General features: G+C 46.0%; 1 protein-coding gene across 1 annotated transcript; it reads left to right on the top strand.

The window, feature by feature from the left end:
* The first annotated feature begins 3,742 nt into the window (after positions 1-3,742).
* On the top strand, positions 3,743-8,879 carry NKX2-8 (NK2 homeobox 8). The gene is made up of 2 exons (XM_087954201.1): positions 3,743-3,914; positions 8,146-8,879. Exons 1-2 carry the CDS (start codon positions 3,743-3,745, stop codon positions 8,649-8,651), a joined length of 678 nt encoding a protein of 225 aa, XP_087810327.1. The 3' UTR covers positions 8,652-8,879.
* The last annotated feature ends 322 nt before the right edge of the window (positions 8,880-9,201 follow it).

The raw sequence follows: 9,201 nt of genomic DNA, 5'->3' as shown, positions 1-9,201 counted from the left end.
TAGCTGCAGGACAGCCAATTTGGTAGCTAAACATTTATCCTTTGTCTATTTGCTTATTAGGAGAGAAAGGGGACGGGGCTTTATTTATTTATTTGTTTGTTTGTTTATTTCCTGCTTTTAGTAGTTCCATAAATAACTCAAGACTGGTGAATACACATAATACTCCTCCTCCTCCTCCTCCTCCTCCTCCTATTTTGCCCGCCACAAGTGATGACACTTGTCACAATTGTGGTTTTAAAAATCAACCAACAGGATTAAAAGGATGTATTGTAAACACAAGTTACAATACTTGAATATTCTTGAACTGCAGAAATGAAGACAGTCTGGGCTATTCAGGAATGGAATCAAGCGTGGGAAAATGCTCTGTTCCCTCACCTATTCAACATAAGGTTCAGGATGCTTCCCCATGCCTTGTGTTTCTAGCTCAGGCAGGTGGATCTCCAGATTTTTAGGAACATAACAAAGTTGATCTTGCAAGTCTAAAGTTTGCAACCTCAATATTAATTTGATCAATAATATTCTTTACCACTGGACTTCAGGTTGTCGAGATCCTTGAAAAATTAAACTATCCCATGTAATCCAACTCATCTCAATGTCAGTCAGATGAAAGGCTTTCTGAAAAGCTACTATTCTAAGAAATAATGGGGAGTAGTAGTTCCTGGATTGTTAAAAACACAATAAAACTGGGGTTCCTAAAAGTAGTTATCAACCCACTAATTAATTCATTAATTAAGAATCATCTAATTTATTGGCCGAACTCCAAATATAAAGTAATTGCAAACAATATTTTCACAACGTATTTAAAATTACAGTGCAATGCAATGTGATAAAATAGAATACTAGAATATATATATATATATATATATATATATATATATATATATATATATATATATATATATATATATACACACACACACACACATACACATACACATACACATACACATACACATACATACATACATATGCCAACCAGGATGAGTAAAAAAAAGCAGTTAGCTATCCCATTCCAATGGTAGTAATATGTTACATTCAGCCTCTGCATGTGTATATGCATCATAATACAGTAATTATAATAATAATATAATATAATGTATCACTAGCATTTTCATTTTCACAGCAGTAACATGCATGTAAATATGTCAAGGTGTTTATGATGCAGTTTGACACTCACCTACAATTGTTTCAGAGTTAAATGTAAATAAAGACCAGTTTCTTAAAGTTTTCAATGTAGGATAGTTGAAAATAGTCTGGATCTTTTGATATTGTCAAGGGTTCTCATTTAAAATACTGTCCCTCTGTGGCTTATATATAACAGAATATTTTGCTGGTTATAACATGTCTTCCCTTTTGACTTGAAAACCACAGCATTCAAAGGAATTGATATTGATGTCCCATTCATTTGACTTTTGGTTTTGGTGGGGCTTTATTTTTCCCATCGGGAGGGCTCAGGCAGGGAATTGGTGCAGTCCAGCCAAATGAAACAACAGAATCTCTCCACACAACTGCATCGTCATCTCTACCTGTGAAAATGTGTGGTCCTTTTTTGTCCTTTTTTTTTTTTTTTAGGGAAGGGGGAGGAGGGCAAATGGATTACAACAGGATTATTGGATTGCAATTGGATTGTTTTTCTGTTCCTTAGTAGCGGCGCCCAGAATTAGGCCATTCCCCCTACCTTCTAAACCAGCTTTCTCCAGTCTGGCTCTCTTCAAATGTGTCGGGACTTCCTGAGCATGGGTGCCTGGAGGCTTGAAATTGTGAGAGGGATGGTCCCACAACTTCTGGAGGGCAGCCTGATAAACAAGGTGTCAGATGGTGCTCCATTCAAAATTCAAGAAAGAAATACTTAGACTCCATAGATTAGAGAAAAGATATCTTTTACTGAAAATGAAATGGTAGCAACCGTAGAATTCTGAATCTGAGAAATTAGGCGTGCAAATCACATATACAAAGTGATGGAAATGTTCCCACCCCCAACAGTTCAAATGATTCTTCCAATTAAAAGTTGTGAATATGATCATGTGGACATCTTCAGGTGGTGATGAGGCCTCTGTCCATTGACCTTGGCATATTTTGATAGAGGTTTGCAGCTGCGCAGAGAAAAGAAAGCTAAGCGAGAAATAGAAACCTAAACAGGAATTTATGCTCCCCCCCATCCTCATTTTTACAACACTAGAATGTAACACCTCCAGCTCGCTTCCCAGATTCTACCCCTCCTCCCCCCGCCCCGTTACTTATGGCAGCCAAAAGATGCAAAGCAATAGTAGAAGATCTTGAAGGCTGACACAAGGAGTTGTTTTCTGCTCAGTGTCACCTGCCCCACCTCCTGGGTAAGATCCGTGAGCCTGAACTACTGAAATCTGCCAGCAGTGCTCATGGCTGCCAGAGGCCCAGTTACTTCCTTCTACCAAGACCACCCTGCCTGGAAACGGAGCCCCCACCTCTCAAGCCTTCAAGGGAAAAAGTACAGCATTCACAGATGATTTAATTATCCCAATATTGGGGACTCATTCGGAGGTGGGTTCACTCAGAGCACTGGTTCAAAAGCTCAGCAGCCACCTGCGAGTGACACCGGGTGACAAATCCACTGGACTTTTCAAGAAATGGGTCCCAGCAATGGCTTGCTGCAAAAGTACAGATCTGGGGAAGAAAGGTGAAAAAAACGGCTCCATTTGAGGCAAGATGCTGCAGAAAGAAGAGGGCGGACTGGGAGGGAATGGGACAACTTGCTGTGGCCAACTCCCTATGGCCAACTCCTCATCCCAGCCAACTCAACAACTGCTGGACAATGTAACAATTCTCTTTAATAATTTAAATCAAATAAAAAAAAATATTTTAATTTTTGTCATTCACATTTTATTCTGTTTCCCCTTTTGCATCCTTTCTTTAATGGCTCTGTTGTTGGCTGTGGCAAGTTGGTCAGGGCGAATGGCAATGGGATGCTAAAGCCCCAGGCCCTAGGTGTGAAGAGAAGGATTCAAGCCCCTTGCAGAAGAGCAGCAGGAGGCATAGGACTGATAGGTACTTTAGCAGCAGCACCTTTCATCCCCCACTTCCCCCACCCCTTGGAGTGTTTTCCAAATACGGGAGGGGACAAAAAACAACAAATAGGTTCCCTGAAAAGGATGAAGTAGCAGGGAGAAATCTAGGCATCTCCAAGCAAGCCCAGGGACCAAAGCTGCGGATATCCTTCGAGGATTCATTTTGTGGGTGAGGAGAGGGGTGGAGGGGCTGCGGAGAGCGGCTGCGGTTCTACACCCACCCACCCACCCCCCACCCGAAATACCACCCAAGATGTTATTCAGAGCGAACAATCCCCATTATCTGTCCCCACTTTGGCCTAATCAGACAGAATCCGTAATACTGAAGGCCGCTTCCTGCTGGCTTTTGGGGAGGGGTCTCTCTCTCTCTCTCTCTCTGTTTGGGAGGGTGAGGGTGAATCTCCGGAGGAGAGGACAGAGAAGTGGATGGGTGGGTGCGGGGGGGGGGGAAGAGGGGGGAGGTCGCCTTGCCACCCATTAGAGCTTTTAGCACTTGACTAATTCAGGTACTTAGCAGCCCATAGACAGGGACGGTTGAAAGCAACCAGTGTTTACGGTGGGGAAGACTGTTGATATAAACAGGCGCCCCCGAGGTAAGCGACACTAATCTCCTGCCCGAGGGGAAGCCGTGATGAGCGTCTCTCCGTGCCTGGCCGGGGTCCAGTAGCCTCTGCCCTGCCAGCCAGCCCGACGCGGCCATGGCCACCTTAGCCAGGGGCAGCTTCACCGTGCGGAGCCTCTTGGATTTACCTGAGCCAGAAGGCGGCGGTGGTGGCGGCGGAGGCGGTGGCGAGGGTCAGGAACCGGCAGAAAGCTACGCCGCTTCTCCCTTCCGAGCGTGGATGGAAACCGAAAGAAGCCACTATCTCTGTGAGTGCGGGGATGGGGGATAGGGGGAATGGATGCAAGGAAGGAAGGAAGGAAGGAAGGAAGGAAGGAAGGAAGGAAGGAAGGTGTATCTGAAAGGTAGAACCAGGAGGGCTCGAGGTTGAGGAAGTAGGTGAATAACCTGGAGAAACTCGTCCTGACTGAAGGAGGAGGATCTATATAGAAAGCAAAAAAAAAAAGAATCTGACTTCTTTGAAATGTTTACACATCTGGAAAGAGAAAGAAGAAAACAGATCAAGATTATCTAAGAACGTGAGAAGAGGTAAGCCTATTACAGATAGTATATATACAAGAAGCTTCCCTCGTTTTTTGTTCGCATGCACAAAACCACTGCAGGCAGAAGGAAACAGGCACAAAGGTAGAAAGCAATGTAAATATAAGAAAAATATTCTGAATATGGTTTTTTTGTGGCGAGCTATTAAGAGTGTGAAATGGAAGTTTGGTTTTGCCTGCTTTGACAGAGTCCAGATTGATGTACAAACGTAGCATTAGGCAAGCTAATGGAGTCAAAAATTAAATATTCCCTTACCTACAGGTACACAATGATAAAGGCCTTGTTTACTGTTAAATTATCCATATCTTTCCTAGGATCCTGGCTTATTTAATAACCACAGATTTTGAAAGAAGGTTTTATTTTATTACTTTTTTCTAATTATATTCTTTTAATTCTTTTATTTTATGGGGAACAGGAGCGGGAGAGAACAAATAAATGCTTAAAAAAGCCTTTCATATTATTAGAGGATAAACCACTGAAAAGAAATCCATCGTCATCATCAACCCTATTGAATCCAGCATAATTTTAGTTACTGTGAATAGATTCTGCTTGTATTTATGAAAGCCAATAGGTCGGTGGGCGCAGCTCTTTCTTTTTGCAAATTTCCCCCACACGGTTCAATTTTTTTCTTTTTTTAAATTGCAATATATATTTCAGATATTTTAAAAAGAAAATGTAATCCTTACACCTTGTCCAATGTTGGCTTTGTTTCACCCCTTCCTCCTTTGTGACATTTCCTTAAAACGCACCGCGCGATGTTTGAATGTACAGTAGCTATTTTTGTTTCTAAAATAACTGATCAGGACCTGTGATGAAATGATAAATATAACCTAATTCCTGTTGGTAAAAAGTGGCAGCTAACCCTCTGCTTCCAAAGATAGTTAAGTCACCTGTAGGTTTTCCACCGAACTCAACCAAGTTCTTGGCTGGACAATTTTTTCCTTGGGACCTGCTTAAGGAAGGGATTTCCCTCTCTTTCCAGCTCAGCTGGAGCGCAACTTCGCGTTAATTCAATCCCATTTTTTAAAATAGGATACTGCTGTGGATGCCACGAGACTTTCTAAAAATGATCGAAATAAAGGTTAGGACTTAAGTAAAAGTGAACTTTACTAACAAAGGGGGGACTTCTATCCAAGAAAACCGTCTCGGTTTCTTTTGCCCATCAATCGAGAACTCATGGGGGGTGTCTCTTTCAGAAGATGGGGCTCCACATAGTTGGAAGCGGCTCTTATGGCGTGGGTGCGGCTGTCGCTCCACAGAAGGCGTCCTGCTTTTCGGGCCAGGTTCTTGTCCTGCCTTGAGTCAACCGTGGCGTTCAAGAATACATCAAGCAGGAATTCGTGGAGAGTTGAGAACCGCACCCATAAAGACTTCATTTTATCTTTCACCTTAACACCCCCGCAATACACTAGGAGCATCCAGGCAGGGGGTAACGCGCTGAATCGTACCTTATTTTACCTTCTTAGAATCTAGCAGCCCATCCTTTCAAAAAGAGGAGACGTCTACACATACCGACACGCTTATATGGGAGGGCCGCGTCTTCTTCCCTCTGGACAGTTGTTTTCTTTTTCCATACAACATCTTCGATTCCTTCGTAGATAAGCTCGAAAACGAGGCAGGGGGAAGCAGTTATGGGGGTGGAGGGCGCTACGTTTCTCTTCTCAGTCTCGAGATAAAGACAAACCTATTGGTTCCTATCACACACAGGAATCTCCTAACCCACAGGAATCTCCTAACCCTTCCCTGTGGTTCGTGCGTATTCCTGGAGAACACAAACTACCCTCCCTCGTGTGATAAGTGAGGGCTCTTTCACTTCCCTCACTCCACACTTTGCAACATTTTCCATTATTCTTTTTCTTATCGGCAAATTCTTTCCCTGTTGTTGCTCAGTTTACGATGTACGCGTTCAACTTAGTCGATGGAATAAGCCCATTGGCCACTCAATAGGATTTCGTTTTGTGTATACAGGTATTGTGAAGGCATTGCAATACCTTGCAATGCTCTTCGATGTTTTAGCTTAGAAAATCGTCAGAAATGGAAGCTGAAATAGCTACGCCTCTTTCTTTTCCTTTGGGCATCAGTTATATAGGGATGCAATAGTGTATTTATATAGTAGCTATATGTACATCTGTATACGCACGTATAATTATATTTTCACACAGCTGTTGACTAAAAAAATAAGGAACAACATTGGATAATGAGTGCGTGTGACTTTGGGCCAGTCACAGGAATGGTATTTTGGGGGAAATAGAGTGGGAAATAGTTATTTATAAAGCTAATAAAAGTGGGATTTTTTTAAACAAAAAAACCACTACTACAACCCTCCACATTTTTATTTAGATTTAAATAAATTCCGCTGAATGAAAAGATAAGCTTAGTTAGGACTGAAATAGTACTAGCCTATCTGGAGCTGCGTGGTCGCTTCCACTTTCTCCCAAGGCCCAGCCGCTGGAAAAGGTTTAGGCTTTAGTGTTAGGGTGTTAATAATCCCCAACAACGCAGAAAGACAAGCGCTAATTGCTCTGACATTTGAATAAGAAAGAAGAAACTAGGAAAAGGAAGGTGAAGGAGAGATAAAACTCCTCCCAAAAAAGTAGTGAATTTGAGAAACGTGGGTGAATTCAAATGTTTCACAGGGTACACATCTTGTAAGTGGTGTCGATCTCTTTCTCTCTCCGTTCTCCCCTCCCTCCCCTCTGCTGGCTTCAAAACTCGAGGCCATTTACTGAAAGGTTTCCGTTTTTGATCTTAGGCTCTGGCTTCACACGTCGCTCTAAAACCATAATGTGGGGTGGGGGTTGGTATTATTTTAACATGTTGAGAGAATCCTATCCTATCCATTCCCTTCCTTCCCCTTCCCTTCCTTTTTTTCTCATCCCTTCCTTCCTCCCCTCCCTCCTTCCTTTCTCTTCCTTGCCCTCCCTGCCACCATTCCTTTCCCTTCCCTCCCTCCTTTTCTCATCCCTTCCTTTCCTCCCCTCCCCTTCTCTTTCCTTCCCCTCCTTTCCTCCCCCTCCCTTCCTTTCTTTCCCCTCCCTTCCTTTTCCTTCCTTCCTTCCCCTTCCTTCTTTTTTTCTCATCCCTTCCTTTCCTCCCCTCCCCTTCTCTTCCTTGCCCTCCCTCCCTCCTCCCTCCCACCCTTCCCCTCCTTTCCTCCCCTCCACTTCCTTTCTTTCCCCTCTCCTTCCTTTCCCTTCCTTCCCCTTCCCTTCCTTTTTTCTCATCCCTTCCTTTCCTCCGCTCCCTCCTTCCTTTCTCTTCCTTCCTCCCTCCCACCATTCCTCTCCCCTCCCCTTCCTTTCCCTTCCTTTTTCTCATCCCTTCCTTTCCTCCCCTCCCTCCTTCCTTTCTCTTCCTCCCTCCCTCCCACCATTCCTCTCCCCTCCCCTTCCTTTCCCTTCCCTCCCCTCCCCTTCCTTTTTTCTCATCCCTTCCTTTCCTCCCCTTCTCTTCCTTGCCCTCCATCCCTCCCACCCTTCCCCCCTTTCCTCCCCTCCACTTTCTTTCTTTCCCCTCTCCTTCCTTTCCCTTCCTTCCCCTTCCCTTCCTTTTTTCTCATCCCTTCCTTTCCTCCCCTCCCTCCTTCCTTTCTCTTCCTTCCTCCCTCCCACCATTCCTCTCCCCTCCCCTTCCTTTCCCTTCCTTTTTTTTCTCATCCCTTCCTTTCCTCCCCTCCCTCCTTCCTCTTCCTTCTTCCCTCCCACCATTCCTCTCCCCTCCCCTTCCCTTCCTTTTTTTTTTCTCATCCCTTCCTTTCCTCCCCTCCCCTTCCTTGCCCTCCCTCCCTCCCTCCCACCCATCCCCTCCTTTCCTCCCCTTCCCTTCCTTTCCTTCCTCTCCCTCCCTCCCTCCCCTCTCCTCCCTTTCCCCTTCCCTTCCCTTCCCGCGGTTTTCCAAAGCAAAGGCTAACAGCCCGATTCCTCCCGCTCTCTCCCGCAGCATCGGACGACAGCTGCGCCGAGAGCCGGCCGCGCCCGGCCGCCGCCTCGACCCGGCCGGCAGCGCGGGAGGAAGACGAGGAGAAGCTGAAGAAGAAGCGGCGGGTGCTCTTCTCCAAGGCGCAGACGCTGGCTCTCGAGCGACGCTTCCGGCAGCAGCGCTACCTGTCGGCGCCCGAGCGGGAGCAGCTGGCGCACTTGCTCCGCCTGACGCCCACCCAGGTCAAGATCTGGTTCCAGAACCACCGCTACAAGATGAAGCGCGCCAAGGGAGGCGAGCGGGGCGGCGCGGGGGGCGGCCCGCCTCTCATGCGGCGGGTGGTGGTGCCGGTGCTGGTGCGGGACGGCAAGGCCTGTCAAAGCTGCAGCGGCGCCACCCCTACGCGGAGCCCCGGCGGGCCCCAAGCAGCCTTCAACCTGCCCGGCTACTCGGCGTTTCCGCAAAGCCTTTTCCCCGCCTATCAGCACTTAGCGCCGCCTGCCTTAGTATCCTGGAACTGGGGCTGAGGGTGAAAAAAACAACATGGCGGTTGGTCGGTTGGCGGGCTTATCTGCCTCCCTGGACAACTGGAGCGGCTCGCTTCTTGAGGAAGATACACCCTGGCCTTCGCCTAGCTAGCCCGACGGGGCCTCTTGCTTGGCGCTCTCGGGACTTGGACTCGAATAGAACTAGTTTAGAGTAAACGTTTGGCGGATTGCTGGCCTTTCAAAACAATATATAAACAGGGGTCCTCAAACTTGGCAACTTGAAGACTTGTGGACTTCAACTCCCAGAATTCTCCAGCCAGCTATGCTGGCTGGAGAATTCTGGGAGTTGAAGTCCACAAGTCTTCAAGTTGCCAAGTTTGAGGACCTCTGATTATAACAAGAAAAGATCCACTGCAATTTTCTTGGGAAGAGTCTCCAGCTGTGTTTTACTTTACACTGAAGCCATGCCCAAATAGGTGCTTAGGATGAAAAGGCAAATAAGATGGTCGTTACAATAGGGCTGCCAATACTGGGGGCTCCTAGTTGTGTGTATAGCCTTCTTGCAAAAAGTGAGGCCCTCTATGTAAAT

The sequence above is a fragment of the Notechis scutatus genome, chromosome 1 (assembly GCF_049901735.1).
Source record: "Notechis scutatus isolate UNSWTSFEM ecotype Mainland chromosome 1, rNotScu1.2, whole genome shotgun sequence".
Taxonomy (NCBI): Eukaryota; Metazoa; Chordata; class Lepidosauria; order Squamata; family Elapidae; genus Notechis; species Notechis scutatus.
The sequence above is the reverse complement of the archived record's forward strand: the minus strand, read 5'-3'. Positions and strand labels throughout refer to the sequence as shown.